The 17,777-nt window shown below is 32.7% G+C and overlaps 1 protein-coding gene across 1 annotated transcript; it reads left to right on the forward strand.

Annotated features, from left to right (window-relative positions):
* Nucleotides 1–17,737, forward strand: flz (transmembrane serine protease filzig). Its single transcript, XM_085188455.1, has 8 exons — nt 1–291; nt 11,327–13,581; nt 13,774–13,903; nt 14,277–14,463; nt 14,646–14,830; nt 15,351–15,466; nt 15,679–15,798; nt 15,992–17,737. Exons 1-8 carry the CDS (start codon nt 201–203, stop codon nt 16,163–16,165), a joined length of 3,258 nt encoding a protein of 1,085 aa, XP_085044581.1. The 5' UTR covers nt 1–200; the 3' UTR covers nt 16,166–17,737.
* The last annotated feature ends 40 nt before the right edge of the window (nt 17,738–17,777 follow it).

Here is a 17,777-nt window from a genome sequence, read left to right on the forward strand (position 1 = left end):
TAGGTTCTTACTCGTGATACCGTGAGGACGTCTCTATATCGACATCTAAATCGATATAATATCGATAATTAAAAAAAAAAGATTTAAATATATCCCTAAACATTAAAAAAAATGCCGAGAAAACCGTTTAGATGCCGCCGTTATAATTATTGAGTGTTAGTTTAGTTTTTTTTTTTGGATTTTTTTAAATAAACGTCAAAATGACAGTTAAAAAGTGTAGTGATGTGATGATTTTGATAGTGTTGTTGATGAACAGTACGCCACTGATAAGGGGTGAAGAATATGACAGAGGTAGGCAATAATATTTTTTTATATAGAAAAATAAAAATAAATATATAATATTAATTAATATAAAGTAAATTTATGAATGAATAGCCGAATTTGGCTGAAAAATTTTTAAGCCAAAGAAATTCTTTGTTTACTACTATCTTAATAGTCATCCTTTAGGATGAACAAGTGAGAGCTATACAAAATATTTAATTTGGGTATTGCATATATTGTATCTAATTAGAGGCGCAGGAACACATGAGTGCAAATGTAAATGCGATAGGTTGTGGCTTCAATTCCCACCCGAGAAATGAAATGAAATGAAAAAATAAAATATTGAAGATTTTTTTCTCGTTCTGGTAATGAAACAAGGCGTGGCGTTGGATTCCGCCAACCAATCTTAATGGGAACGGAGTGTCTTAACGCTAGATTTCCAGGATCCCTATCCCATCTATACTTCATTGCGAACTAGTAAAAAAAACTAATCATCGCCTGTTTATATGTACACTTTGTTTATATCTACTTTAAGATATAATCTTTTTTCATTTTCATATAAATTTCAAGAAATCCCTACGCTCTCCAGTTTAGATAGGCTACATGTAAAATAATAAATTTTGAAGTCCAGTAGTTTCGTCTGTGCGTTGTCTTTCAGTCATTTAGTTGTTTTATATATTATACAGATAGAGTTTAAGAAACGACTATTATACACAATTAATTAATATTTATATAACTGATTTTGAATAATATTTTTAACTTTACAGTATACTTACAGATTTTACGTAATTTCTTCACTAATAATACTCGATTTGTACAAACATAGACAGTTCTCATTTTTTTTTATTAGAACCACACAATATAATACTAGCTTTTATTCACCTACCGTGATATATGCAAGATACAGCGTGAAGCTAAAAATAAAAATCTATAAAAAACATTTATAAACTTTAGTAACTGAATTGACAGGATATCAAATTGCGAATCCATTAGAACGGTGAAAGTTATTCACATACCTTCATCGACTAAAAAAAATCTTTAAATATGCTCAATGCGGCAAGTGCACAGAAATGAGTGGAGAATTTCTTATATAAAAGATATAATCTTAATTTGTTCATAATTAATAAGACGATTATTAAACGTACATTGTGATCGTTGATGTCTTTTCAACTAAATTCTAAAACAAGGGTCTAAAAGTCTTTTACTCTATATCAATGTAGATCTTTGTATTCATCTTTTTAATATAAATGAACATAAAAATTAAATATATTTTAACAACTTTGTAATAAATTACATGTTAACAAGACTCATTTAAAAATTAATAAAATTATTTTTTTATAAACCATATCTGATGCAGTCTTTCGTTAAATAAAAACAACCAAAAATAAATTTCTGTTTTTCGTATAAATTTGAATGAGATGGATAGCCCACATCGAGGTCACTTTATGTCGTTCTTAAGCCGGTTCTTAAGAGGTTAAGTGATATGTGTACATTTTTTATTATACAAAAGTTGTTGAATACGATTATTATTATGAACTAAGCTTTATTTGCTTTATCTAAGACCTCCTTAACCTACAAATGAAATTGTGAATTATTTTCATATATCATTTTAAAAACCCTATAAAATTTTGAACGTGGCAGTATTCGAACTCTTGAATACTGTACAAATTTTAATTCGTTTTCTAAAACATTTGTATTTCAACACGTAAAAGAACGTAAACGTATAAATGGCATGTAGTTCATGACTAACAAAATTACAAGTTTAAATCTGTACATCTTCTTTTAAATAATCTTAATATTATATATTTTACATGTAAATATTTTTGAGACTCAAACTGTATCAGGAAAAAGATCCTATAGATTTTATATAAATTTTGATTATTATTGCAAAGCTGTTATTAACCAAATCAATGTGTATAGGATTTTACATAACAATGTATTCATATATAGCAGAGTAGGCAGAGTGAACCTAATATGAAAACTTTCTGTTCCCCACTGTGTTCTACAGTTTTGAGACATTACGTTCAGAGTGGCGGCTCTGAACTCCACGCCTTGTCTTGTTACCGGAGCGAGGAAATGACAATAATTTGTCCCTGCAAATGCGGATTGAACCCACAACTGTCGCGTTTATAGACAGATGCTGTACCGCTGCACCATGTTGACTTTAAGTTTCTCTAAAGCTTCTATAATTTTTTAACATGCCGATATAATACTACTTACTCAAGAAACACATGTTAACACATGCACACCCACAAATTCACAGTTAAAATTCTTGGAGATCATTAAAAAATAAAAAAAAATCAATAAATATACGAATTCATATAATTACTATGAAATTCTGAGTCAGATCTGAAGAGAGTATAATTTACCATAATTGCTCGTGTGGAGAAAATATTTAACAAGTAGCTTTTGCCTCCGGTTTTACAGTATCTTTGCATTGCATCGTTGTCACTTATATCCATACTAATTTTAATATTTCTTTTTACTTAAAGTAGAGATATTTAGTGTTCAGACACTCCTTTCTCGACTTTTTGAATTCGGGTGAAAAGTGGACAAAATAGGGTATCTAGAAACTAGATTTTCTCTTTCTGCTCTTCTATTACTGGAGTCAAATGAGAAATTTAAGAATTACTAAATTAGTAGAATTGAAATATGTTTTTCTATAGATTAATATAGTATAGGTATATTTTTAACTTTTACGTCACTGAGTGACTAACACAACGTACAGACGGCACTAGTAGATATAGAAAGTTAGAATTCGGCATGTATCTTACCTATTTTATATTGTGGAGGAACAGAAAAAACTGGATTTTCTATTTTAAAATAAGGATAGGCGAGTATATCCAAAAATCATAAAAATCTATAAATATTTAACGAAGTTTCAAGTTTTAACATTGAAATCGTATTAAACGAGCATTCCAAAGGTATCGTAAACGTTTGTTAGAAAGAAAAGATAAAATAACTATCATCGAGTTCTTCACTACTCACCTTATCCTTATAGCTTTGGGGCGTCGGCGCAGTTAGTTATAATCTACGGCGAAGCAATTAAAATATAATAATACGTTGTTAACTGATGTATTTAGGTCGCCGTGTTACGTTGTTAACTGTATCGCGACGATTTTGGGTTCGATTCCCACACGGGGGAATTAATTAATATTTGAATATTTCAAGATTAACATTTTATCGAAGCAAAAACGAGACGGTGATTTCAACACGCCTATAATTCGCCGGAAAGTGAGGATCGGAGGGTTCCTCTACCTACCTTGCTATATATTTTCTGTACTATATATACGTTAATGATGAATTTATATGTAAATTATTTATACTAAACAATAAGAAAAATTCTTATAACAAACAAATGATTCAATGCACTTGTCGCTAGGCGATCCCTGAACAGTGTCAGAGACAATGAAAGTAACACCGCCGAAAGTGAAAACCGTGCTAAAGTAGAAAAGGCCATTGGAATTTATAGAGGTTTATAGCTTTTGTATATTACTTTCAACCGCTTGTTTGAGGACGTGTTGAGTGTGTATTGGGAGGTATTGTTATTTCTATAGTGTATAATTCTTTTTAGCTTTAGTAGTATAGGCAGAGGGAATCTGGGAACCTAGTTCGGTTCCCCTCTTGTGTCAAATTTTGCAAACCGAGCATGTTGAGTGGCGGAGCTCAACGCCGTTTCCCTAATAAATAATAATCTTTATTTTCCAGTTCTGGTAACACAAACTCTAAAGCTTTTATCAGTTAAATCTTATGTTGGGTTAATTTGCGTAACAATAAAATTATCACATTGATACTGAAAAGTACTACTATTGACTCGAAGCTTGAGCTACTTTTGAAATGCTTGCAAAAGTCTATTTTAATAAAAAATATTATGAATTTATATTTTTGTTACCGACTGTCAAAAGTCATAAAACGGAGAATGCAGTGTTTTAACACTGTATTTTAAAACATCACGCTACAACATTTATTTAGAAAAAACTTTAAAAGAATGTTTGGTAATTGACACAGTCTTGTAAAATTTTCTACAAACATAATGCTCTACAATTGTAACGTTTGAGTCATTATATGCGTACGTGAGTTACCGTTGCGTCTTTGGAAGAAAGTGGAAAACGGAGTATCTTAACACTAGGCTCCCTCTCCCTACCTTGCTGTGCGGGATACAGCGTGAAACAAAAAAAATCAAATTATTTTCTTTCTAAATTATGATCGCTTGCAAAAAAATATATTTAAATTATACATACAATTTCCATGTAAAGGATCGCCGTGCATCAGTATTGATACGAATACCGTTATTCGATACAAGAAACTATAATGTATTCCAGTCAGTCGTTACGCTAATTAATAATTAATTTATAACTTTTAAACTGCAATTTTGAATGCAAATATACATTTTTAAATAAGTATTAAAACACCGCAGCACAGTATTAAAGCAACGGAGTGTCTTAACACTATGTTCCCTCTGCCTCTGTGCGGGATACAGCGTGAAATCGATTTTATTTGATTGCTAATTTAAAGAACATCTAAGAAAAAATAATACTAAAACTGAAGAATTATCAAATGACTGTGAACGCGACCGTTGCAGATTCGATTCTGACTCGCTGTAATAAATTATTTATACTTCCTTGAACTGGTAACAAGATAAAACGCGGCGTTGAGTTCCGCAACTAACCTCAACACGCAATGTCTCGAAAATTGGGCAATCCGTGGGGAGCAGAGTGCTCAACATTCTAGCACTAAGTTCGCTCTGCGGGATCTTCCTGTATGCGGGATGCAGCGTGATTCTAAAATATAATTAACTCGCATCCTGTAAACTCTAACATACATGTAAATAGTTAAAAGTTGTTACGAGCCATCGGCCGCTGTGGTATGCTTCTCTAGCACGCTCTGATTGCCTTGTGTTTCTTCCGCATACATTTATTATTATGTTATAACACTAGCGTAGTTTGAGATTCGATATCAGGTTGACGTAAAATATATATTTATGTATGATATATTTCCAATATAGATCAATCTAGATCAATATAGATGTATCTTAATATTTTGAAGATTAACTCTACAAGTTAAACTTTTAACCTCCATTTCTGAAGTCGGTTAAAAGTATTAAAAAAATATAAATCTCAATCAGGAGAAATAGACAGAATATGTCAAGATGAAACGTCAAAGCCTATCAATCAATATTTTCACATTTATGTTTAAAATTTAAATCTTTAAAAATGTCAATTTCATGATGATTAAAAAAATTAAATAGCTTTCTTATATTAAGTTTCGTAAATTTATTTCATATATACTTGAATTTGAATAAGTTAATTTAAGTTAGTTAATTATAATATTAATTTCTTAGGCGTGTGTATCGTAGTACAGTTTATCGCTACTCTACATGCTTATTGGGTGTAGCCTAATCGATTCCGGCGCCGGGCTCTGCGCTTGCTATATGTTAAACGATGTGTGAATTTATAAAGGGAGTTGGTTAAGCAACAGTAATGATGGGTGGCACTTGGATGGGTGTGCCGTTATTCATCATTATGAAGTTGTTGTTAAAGTAGGATTTATAATTTTGTTTCTTATAGCATTAACTTCATGGTGAAGTGTCCTTTTTTCTCTTTTCGTTAAATTTCGGGAAATCCTCCGTAGTGCCCCCCTACATACTCTAAGAACCTATATGGCAAATTTAATTTTTATATGCGTATACTTCCGTTTCCACTTTCCGATAAAATGGTGGAGCCATTGCATGTTGAGTGGCGGAACTCAACACCGCGCTTTTGCTTCGTTACCAGAGCGAGGAAATAAATGTTTCATTTCCTCAAGTGAGAATCGAATCCACAACCTGTCGCGTTTACAGTCACTTGTGTCCCTGCTCCAAGACTGGCCTCTAGCGTTATTCATCAGCCAGTCAATAACTTATTTTTAAAGTTTGTACAATAATAGCCTGTTTGATGAGCACAAATTTCATAGAAAGAATGCTTATCACTTCTAATTTGAAGCCACGACCACCATTGGAGAAACCTAACCTACACTATATCGCGTCGACCGTGCCACTTCGAGCATTCCGACGATAACGTGCTCCAAAAATTGGCGGAAGGACCAACGCGTTCCGAATAATCAATGTCTCGAATGTTACATGCACTTTCTAATGTATTTTAATTAATTGAACGATTTCGAGGGAGAAATCGATTTTTCTTAGTTATTTTTATATATTCTTTTCATACTAAGCAACATTTAATACCACCGTTACAGTTTATTTGAATGTGTAGTTTATGAACCTATTGTCAAGAGATGACATTCTAAGTTTTTTGTATGGATTTGAGATATTGCGTATTAAGTAGTGGAACTCAGTACCGCGTGTTATCTTATCAAAATGGAAAAATTTAAATAAATAATTTAACTGAGTTTGAGATTCACAACTACATATATATTGAGTGCTATCTGTTACCTAGTGTAAAGACTATCAGCTTCCTGCTTCTTTGCTGCTTAAGTTGCTAAACTCGCTTATTATACATATTATAATCATAACAACTTACGTTTATATACTAAAAGACAACATTTAATTAAGTATTAATTACTACAAATTAATCTTATATTTAATATATTTATATTTGAGTAATAAAATTATAAATGAAACAATTAAAAATAAAAACTTTTGAATTATTCATAATATTCAATATTTTGTATCATATAGAGCATTTTCTCACGTGCTTGTAAATATTTTTGTTATGGTCTACTTCTTGCGGAAGTAAATTTATGTATCGTTGCTTCTTTTTTCCTATGATTTCCAGAGATAACCAAGAAATAAAGGAAAAGAGGAAAGAAAACAATTTAAATATAACCATTATATAATAATATATTAACCAATTTATATATTTACCATTCCCAAGGTGGAAATCAAACCTACAATCGTCGCGTTTCGACAGCCTATGGAGTAAGCATGGAACAAGTCAAAGAGCCAATTTAAAAGTAATTCCTCCTTTTTGACAGAAAAATAACATTAAAAACATATTATTGATAGAATGTGAAATATGGAATCGATCAGTTTAAATTGCTGACATCTTTTTATCAACTAGAAAAGAGCTCATATTTTCATACGGGTTTCATTGATGATTTTTTTTTGGATCAAGCAAAAAAAATTAGTTATCTATTTTAGAGTTACGATGCCACATACTGACATACAGACACACAACACAGACATATTCATCTGTTTGCGTCTGGACCTAAAAAACTAAAGAAGGATATGTAATAAAGAAGAATTTAAAGAAGAATATGTAATAGAAATCGTTGTGACTTTGCATAATACGAACGTTAATGACGACCTACTTCTGTGTTACGGTCACTGACTCAGTGTACCAGTGGGTCACGGTCGAAATGTGTATGTAAATCTTGTGCTACGAAATGATAGATCAGTCTTGGTATTTCAATACATAGAAATATATTTTTTTTCTAATGTATACCGCGCAAAGGAAGGTAGAGGGAACTTGGGAAGCTTGTGTTAAGACACCCCGTTCTCATTAAGACACTTCCGTTCCCACTTTCCATCGAATTTTCGAGGCAATGCGTGTTGAGTAGCGGAACTCATCGCCGTGCTTTGTCATGTTATCAGAACAACGAAATATAAAAATGAAATATGGGGAATGACAGTAGTAGGAACACTGTCAGGAGTCAGGCACTGTCCTAATTACTATAAATTTGAGCTTCACCCTATAGCATACCCTAGTATGCAGAAATAGGCAAGTATTAAGATATAGGCCTCCGTCCCGTTGCATTTTGAGTAACGGCCGCGTCTTGTCTTGTTAACAGATAACAATGATTCATACTCCCGATAACCGTCCATACCGAATTTGCTAGTAGAAGAAATTTATTGAAAAAGATAGTAAGTTTTCAAAAGTCCCATAAAGAAAAACATAACCTGATTGATATTTTTTATCGTAAAATTTATAATTTTTTTATAATAGAATTTCCTCTCAAATATTATCTTGTAAACATAATAAGAAAAAAAACCTACATTTTAGAACAACCGCAAAACAAACAGCCCAATTAGTGGTCACTTTCTCGTACATTTTGCGGTAAAACGATGAATTCGAAACGTGAGTGTATGATGTCATTCAGTGAAAGTGCTTTAAGTTTTTGGTTCCGCATGAAAAAGAATAAATTGAGTCATATATGTTATAACGATGAAAAATATATTAAAATACATGCACTTGTACGTGTGTCACGCTATGTTAAATATATCGATTCTAAAGTATATCCGGTTGGTAATGTATTACATAAAAATTGCAGTTTTTGTCCAATTTTTAAGATATTTCTGTTGAATCTCGAAATTCATTTTTCACACCCAATGGACCGAAAAACCGGCGTAAAATTTCGATTGGAAGTGTCTTAATGGGAACGGACGGAAGTGTCTTATTTGGAAATGAGTTGCTCTATTTCTAAGTTAAAATTGTTAATTGTAATTTGTAACAAATGTTGGCATTTAAAAAGAGTGGCCATGAGTTTCTTTGCCTGTATCTTCTCATGAGCTCAACCATTTGAACGGGCTTTTTTCAAGTCAAAATTGCAAATTTTTTTTTTGGTTATTTTGTTTTGTATTTTTTTTTTCTACTTTATGACATGTCCAAGTAAATGTTAAGCATTTTGATGGAATAAAGATATTTTGACTTTGACTTGACTTTGACTAACACTAGTTTTCCAGGCTCCCTCTGTCCCCCCGCGTGATATAGCGTGAAGTTAAAAAATATAATTTTATTACGCGGAGAGCACTTGATGAAAGGACACTGTTCTTCAGCTTCTTCCGAAAATCAAGATACAATGGATCGAAGGCGAAATTCAACGCCGTGCCTAGTATTTAGCGGAGGATCTTTTTGCCTCATCCGTTGTATCTTCAGTCAGTCGCTGGCTGCACATCAACGGCCTTCAGCAACTACGTAAGAATAGTTTTACAGAAATGTATCAATATTTGAACCTGTTACCTAGACGACCAAGTTCATTGAACTACAGAAAAACCTGCTACAATAGGCCCATTCATATTTACTTATGATTGCGATCTACTGACACACTTGAAGACAAAAGATAATTCAATTATCACTAGAAAAAACACATCTTTGTTTACTCATGCTTCTAAGAGAACTTTTGTATGGGAAAAGGTAAATACATGGTGAATGTATAGAAAGCCTATAATTAAATGAATGTTTACATTCATACAATTATGTATGGAAATTTTCAAGCTGTCACTTAAGAGAGCGCGAAAGGCACCTGTAGAAAGGCAGGAGGAGAAAGAGAGTTGGTGTTAAAACACTCGCGACGCATTGATTCAACGCCGTATTTTTCCCTTATATGGGCCAACATGGCCAACATGGGCGTAGGAATAAAAGAGCCGTGCCTATCCCAGAATATTGGTCAACAAAAAATTAAGGCTGAAAATAAAAAATATATACGTAAAAGAATCAATTCAAAGCTTAAGTCAGAATTTATTAACTTAATAAAATGTTTTTATTTTGAATTTGAAATAATTAAATTTATAAAACATAATTTTCATGTCACATTATCATTGAACCATGTCAACCACGTTCAAGTGGTAGTGATAAATAATATTTGGAAAAATATTTCGGCGGGGAAATAAAAAAAACTTCGAATTGGCATCACCCCATTACTGTCGCATTTATATTTAATTAAATTATTTTTTTAAATTACATACATACATTTAAACATAAACCAATCAAATTTCCACAGATTATTTACACATAAAGAACAACAAATTTACAGTCAAAAACTACAAATTAATCTGCAATTTATTTAATAGTCAGCAAAACTACAGCTATATAACAATATCTAATTTATATTACACAAGCGTAATGCTCCTGCCGTTTTCATTTCAATCACGTACAAAACTTTCTAAGATCGTAAATAAAATTTCTCCAATAACTAAATAATAATGGATAAAAACATAAATTGTGCGTAATAATAATCAATTTAGATGGATTCTGTAATTTTCAACTTTCAAAAACTATAATTCATTTTGTTAGTCGGTTTATAAGCTTAATGACATCGAAGTTATGATCCCGTCTTTATATTTTATAAATAACTATTCGTTGCTCAACTCTGTTTGCGTAGTAAAATCTACGCATGTAAATTAAAAAATACTGTTTCTCCTCGTGCCTCTAGAAATTTCTAGAAATTATCTTAGAGCTCCGGACCTTTTTACTAACGGATGAGACCTACGTATAATTATGTATCACCAATAATAAATATTTTATTAAATGAGATTGTTTAGTTCGAATGCCAAGCCAATTTATTTATTTGAAACATAATAAAAAAAAATATAATTAATGACCGACTTTGTATTGGTACATGAATCGTATTTAAAAATGTCAGATTGCAAATACAGAAGTAATATTTTATTTATTTTTAATTATAACAGTATTTATGGCCAGACTAAGTACATAACAAGCGGATTCGTCAGTCGTTACACGGAAAAAAATAAAAAATATATTATAATATTAAAGATGAAGAGGAGAGCAATTTTGGTATCAAATGAAACAAGTGTTAAAACCACTTGAAAAATTAGATAATCTGCAACAATAAAATACAAACAAAAAACCCATCATCATCATCATCATCAGCCTGTCCTCGTCCACTGCTGGACATAGGCCTCTCCAATGGCACGTCACTGAGCTCGATCTTCAGCTCTCCGCATCCAGCCGCAGCAACAAAAAACCCGCTTGCTTAAAATTAATGAACTGAAATGGATAAAAATAAACATCATAGATATGTAAAATGCGGCTGATTAATGTGTAATTTACTATACATTATTATGTATGTTACTTAATAAAATAATTAAATAAATACATAAGTCATATATTATTATTAATTAAATTAAGTACTTTGCTCTATACGAGTATATAAGTTGCTGTTCTCTATCTATTTTTTTAACAATTTTATTTCACTAGGCTTAGACATTACACTATAAGAATATAATAGAATAACTATAAGAATATAATAAGAATAGAAGAAGGTAATAACAGTAACAGAGTTGTTGGGAGACTATGAGAATAAAATTTATGTATTTTTTTGTTTTCAGATGGTCGAAAGTTGTTTGGTGGTTACAAAATAACTCCATCATATTGTAAAGCGAGTCGAGCAGCGAAATACAACAGAGGAAACACAATATGCATGTTCAATCATGAATGTGTGCAGCGAGGAGGAGAAGTTGTGGGAGCCTGTATGGATGGTTTCTTATTTGGAGCTTGTTGTCAATTACCCTCAGACAGTCAGCCTCATTTCCCCAAAGGGCCAGGAGTGGTCATGACTAGCTATTTAGACTACCCTGATACTGAAACCGAAACTGATGATTATGATGAACAGCTTAGTGCTTGGCATAACAGTTTTAAGCCAGTAGTTACTCCAGGGTACAGACCAAGTCAAGTTTCGTCATCAACAATGAAATCAGATAATCTAAGCACTGAAAGTCACCAAGCGGAAATTATATCGGAAGGTCTTACTCAGATTACTAACACTCTTTTGAGTACTCCGCCTAAGGATAATAACTTTGTATTTGTAAAACCTGAAAGTGTTTATACGCATAGTACAATTAACCATGCTATTGCTGAGACAATTCTATTCCATAAAAATGGTTCTGTAGCTGATGATGTCATGAGACCTTCAGATTTTAATGTACAAATTTCTTCTATGCAAACGAAACCTACTGTACCACCTAGCTCCACATCCATTCAATCACCATCAATTATTGTATCTACTCACCGACCAGTATACAAACCTGTGTTCAGGCCTAGGCCAGTAAACAAAACTACAACTAAACAACCTACTACAGAAAATTACGTTATGGTGTCAACTGTCACAAAAGATAAGACGTCTGAATTGTCGTCAATCAATAGCATTATACAAATGCTTAATGAAAGTACTCCAAGCATGAAAGAAGATGTAACACCTTCTTCAATGGAAGTTAAGGAAACTAAGTCTTCACCAACTCCGTCTACAGTTTCTCCGGTTTCTTATAGTAGTAGTTTTCCAAATTATTACTTATCTACGGGTCATTATGTAACATTAAAACCATCTTCATATCAGAGTAGTACAGTTGTATCTATTAATAAATATTCAACAAAAAAGCCTCTTACGACGAAAAAACCTTATTATGGTAGTATATATACCACTTCCAATAGTATACCCCAAGATGAAAGGCCTATTAAGCCTTCTTATTCATCTCCCAAGCCTAGTCAATCAACTAGTCAAGACATTGATGCTTTTAATAGATACCCAACCAACCCACAAGATTTTGGTGATTCAGTAACTACATTTAGCTATGTAAGTTCAACAACAACATCGAAACCAACAACTACTACAAGGCGACCACCATCTACAAGTTATGTCACAGGATCAAAACCATTAAGGCGACCAGTTACTCCACCTACGAGCTTCTTATCAACTTATGACCCAGATACTTTTTCAAGTGTTACACCTACAGTGATTGTACTTAATGGTCTTGGTAAGCCGGAAACTTCATCAGAAGAGACACAATTTGTTGAAATATCACAAGAACCCTTTAAAAAACCTGTAAGTCAAATAACGGTTAACAATCACATTGAATCTACAAACAACATTTTCATGAGCAAACCACCAAATATAGTTGAAAATCCAAAGCCAAAACCACAGCCACCAAAGGAGAAGCCATCTTCACCTACCGTTGTTATAACTCCAAAACCATCGCCTACAACACCATATCCTGTAAGAATTTCAACACGACCATCACTAGCATCTGTTCCAACAATCGTCCCTACTCCAGATTATACAGAATATCCTTTAGAAATACAAACTCCATCTGACGATATAATTAACTTCCCGCCTGTAAGAAACCCAATGCTTAATGTTACTGGTTCAAATCTGAACGTTTATAACACAAGCGTAGTCACATTATCTGATAATGAGTTAGAAATTCTGCATGATGTCGAATTTTCTACTCCATCATGGCAAGAGGATGATAAATTAAATGATAAAATGAATTTATTCGTTAGTAAAATAGTCGGTAGCCTTCAAGGTACATTCCAGGAGCTACATGATATCGTCATTCTTGACAAAAAGCCAAATGTTACTATAATTAGAGATAAATTAACTACTGCTAAGCCTCCCAAAAAAACTATTCCAACTAGAAAGCCAACCACCAAGAAACCTGTTAGGATTACCAGCACTACAAAAAAGCCTTCAAAAACAACTAAAAGACCTGTCAAACAGACTACACCTGTGAAAAGACAAACAACAACCACTGCGCCCCCAACAACAACAACAGCGCCGCCAACGACAACTACGACAACAAAAAAACCGGTATGGAAAAAAATATTTTTCTTAAAAATTCCTTAAATTAATCGATGGAATTATATAGCTACTGCTGAAATTAATGCTTTTACATTTTTTATAACTAAATTCGATTTTTTAATACCAATTCTTATACCATCAGTATAATATAATATTGGTAGACCAAACTTGGTCCTTTTCCTGTGATATAACTGATTTCAGACAACAACAACAAAGAGAACGAAGCCAACAAAGAAAGTGACAACTACTACTGTTACAACAACAGTTACAGAGGAAATTGACGAAATAACCACTGAAGCAAATATTCAAATAGACTATAATGATAAAAATTGTAAGTATATATACGTACCATTATGAAAATTCAAATTTACAATATATACATGAAAAAAGCCAAGAGCGACTCCTACGCATGAAAGATTTGGTTCTAGTGGTGAAGGTACCATTGTCAGTCTATAAAAACGACAAAAAATATTACGTTTTCTATATGGAAGCCCTCTTAAATATCTATTTTTTTCTGTGGTACAGTGTTTGTTGTTATAACGGCAACAGAAATACATTATATGTATAAATTTCAACTGTCTATCACAGTATATAAGATACAGCATTGGGACAGACGGACTAACGGACAACATATATATATGTGCGATATCTAATTATTACAATATGTTCTACTATGTGAAAAAACTATTAAATACTAATTCCAGTATGTGGAGTCCGTCCTCTATCGAAATCGGGGCGTATAGTCGGAGGAAAGAATGCAAGATATGGTCAATGGCCGTGGCAGGTGCTGGTGAGGGAATCAACATGGCTTGGACTTCTGATCAAAAACAAGTGTGGTGGTGTTCTTATTAGCAGTGCGTTTGTGACTACCGCCGCTCATTGCCAGCCTGGGTATGTTTTTTTTTTTTCACTCTGTATCCCACATATGGAAAGGTAGGTAAGAAGCAATATTATCTCTTAAGTTAAAGAATAGATATTATGGAATCAGTGAATATAGCCATTAATTTAATAATTAATAAGTTATTTTAATTATTCTTATCTTATAGCGAACTTTCTTATGATTATATTTTTAGATTCCTTTCATCATTAATAGCCGTGTTTGGAGAGACTGATATATCTAACGATAACGAGCCTCTAAGGCCATTATCCAGGAATGTCCGTAGAGTGATCGTCCATAAACGCTACAACCCAGCTACGTTTGAGAATGATCTTGCTTTGTTGGAATTAGAATCACCAGTTCGATTTGACGCCCATATTGGTAAGAGCTTTACGTTTTTTTTGTATATAACAGGGTAGACAGAAGGCTAATGTTGAGACACTCCGTTCACCACTTTCCGCCGAATTTTAGGAACGGAAAATGATTTTTTTAGTGTCTTTTCCTCTCAGGAGTTTTCTAGCAGGATAGGCAGCGAGAACTTGGAAATCTAATATTAAGACACTTCTGTTCCAGACTTTCCGTCAAATTCTGCAATTGTATGTTCAGTTGTAGAAATAGTTCAAAATAAAATCACTCCTCTGAGTGAAGATCTACCCCACAAAAATGACGTTTACACCACTTTACTCATTGCGCTACAAAGACCTTACGAGTATATTGGCACGAAATAAGACGATACTTAAACTCAATCATTTAAAGATTCTTAAAAATGTGGATGCTTATGTCTTTATTTTCTTTGAAGTCTTTATTTTCTTTGAAGATTCTCATTGCGTAATTTTTAGTATTTTTTACTATAATAATTTTAACAAAATAGCATTGTTGTAGTTATTTAAATAATTTACAGTACCCATATGCATGCCACAACGCACTGAAGACTATACGGGTCGCATGGCAACGGTGACGGGGTGGGGGCGTCTGTCTTATGAAGGAAAAGTGCCATCTATTCTGCAAGAAGTTGAGGTACGATCAAATAATCTATATAAATAATTATTTAATCAGTGACAGGCTACGCACAACTAAAACTTCTCCACATAGGACCCTAAAAGCTAGCTTTGGAGAGAAAATCGTTAATTTCCACGAGTGGGAATCGAGCCGATCGATACAGTCAGCTTCGCCTCTCTGCCACGATGGACTCAATTAAATAACATAATTTACCAATATATAAATTTCAGGTACCTATAATAGAGAATCAAGTTTGCCAAGAAATGTTCAACACAGTTGGGCATGCGAAGCAAATCTTAACTTCCTTCATTTGTGCTGGATATTTGAACGGACAGAAAGATTCTTGTGAGGTGAGACATGACTTTTTAAATTATTATTTTATAGCTCCACGTATATAATAGGGTAAACAGAGGGGACTTAGTGTTTAACACACCGTTCCCCACACACCAGTGGTGGAAAGACTTATTAAAATGTCTGCCCTTAAAACATTTAACAGATCTAAAATTATTATTTTAAAATAAAATAAAATATATTTCCTTACAGGGTGACAGTGGTGGTCCTCTAGTAACACAACGGTCGAACGGCAAATGGGAACTGGTGGGTACGGTGTCCCACGGCGTGAAATGTGCTGCGCCTTATCTGCCTGGAGTATACATGAGAACTACGTATTACATGCCCTGGTTCAGCTTAAATGCTGGAGTTAAATCGCTACCTTGAAGGATTTTCCTTGTAAAAAATGGAGAATAATTATATTGATAATGCAAAATCCCCGGCATAAAAAGCTTTAAGAAAAACATTAGAAAAAAATTGACAATCTTCAAACAGTTCAACATATTTTCTTGAATCCTGGCAGAATATTCCTAATATTCTCGATTAATTCCTCTTTCAAATAAAAAAATACATTCATCTGTTTGGAAGCTTCTGTTTTTGTCGGGGGTCAAAGGGTATTAATCGAATCTACAACCATTAGAATTTGGCCAAAGGTACGATTGAAAATTTTAGTTAATGGAACTTTTGGGACTATATTTTCCAAATATTTGTTAATTTATTTTTAGGTAGAGGTAATTAACCTTCAATAATACGTAATGTAATTTTTAAAAATCGATATATTATTTGTAAAATTGCTGAATACAAGGATCTACCCCAAATATCTATAGACGAGCGTTAAAAAAAAATAAAAAACACTTTCAAAAATACAATTGTACTTAAAATAAAAGATATGAAATTTAATTTTAAATTTTCCTTTGTGTCGTTAGACGATGTCGTTTTTTCGTTTCCTCGTTGTGGGAAGGGGAACGTGACAAAGCGCGACGTAGAGTTCAACGCACAACCCAATGTCTCGAAAATTGGGCGAAAAGTGGAGAACGGAGTGTCTGAATATTAGTTTTCCCGCAAGCTAACCTGCTATATGCAGGATACAGTCCAGTACAGTCCAGTTTATCCATCGGTTTGCTGCATTTTGTTAAAAAAAATATAGCGATTAGCTATCATGCATACCCTAGCTCTCTAAGCATATTATTAGAAAATCGAATATAAATATTGTAAATTATGTAATTTAATGTAAATTAGAATGCATTTATTTATCTTAGTTAAATTTAGGCTCAAGTTTATTTATAATAGGTTAAGTAGTAAAGTATTAAGTTATTTTTTTTATAATATAATTTTCTTTTACCTGTATAATGTTTAATTTTATGAAAGTTACTATTTGTATCATAAAAATAATAATGAAATTGTTCTGTGAACTTCTTGAATGATACGTTTATTTTAATTATATTTTTAAATTTAATATATGTTATTTAAAGTTTATTTATAATATTTGTTTAGAGCTGTTTCACTTTAAACGCGATGGGGTCAGTTGACAGTTTCCACTCGGAAGAATAAACTCTCTTGGTTTTCTCGATCTGGTGAGAAGACACATCGCGGCGTCGAGTTCTGCCACTCAAGAGGCACAAATGCCTGGGTAATTGAGCAGCGCATGGAGAACGGAGTATCTTAACACTTGGTTTCCTCTGCCCACCCTGCTATACTGCGTGAAGTTATATTTGTTTAGACGTTTAAAAATTTTATGTATGAAATAATTCGCAATTACACAATGTCAGTCTTGTCAGTATATTAAAGAATATCAGTATATTAAAAGGCAAGAATCCTCATTCAAGGCGTATAAATATAAGTTGTTAGTGAAAAACAAGTGCAATACACGAGGTTTTCAATATGTCAAATGCTCAATATGTTATATTTTATTATTAAACTACTAATTGTTACGCATTTAATAAAAAAAAATTAAGATTTTCTCTTTTTCTTGTTTACTTTCTATTTGAATCAACGTATT

Source organism: Heliconius melpomene, chromosome 7 (genome assembly GCF_056956725.1).
Source record: "Heliconius melpomene rosina isolate 202511_hmr_F chromosome 7, ASM5695672v1, whole genome shotgun sequence".
Lineage (NCBI taxonomy): Eukaryota > Metazoa > Arthropoda > Insecta > Lepidoptera > Nymphalidae > Heliconius > Heliconius melpomene.

Coding starts and splice junctions, on each gene's coding strand:
- flz (XM_085188455.1), top strand. CDS start 201: ATGACAGTTAAAAAGTGTAGTGATGTGATGATTTTGATAGTGTTGTTG. Junction 14,831..15,350: donor TCGATTTGACGCCCATATTG/GTAAGAGCTTTA, acceptor AATAATTTACAG/TACCCATATGCATGCCACAA. Junction 15,799..15,991: donor GACAGAAAGATTCTTGTGAG/GTGAGACATGAC, acceptor ATTTCCTTACAG/GGTGACAGTGGTGGTCCTCT.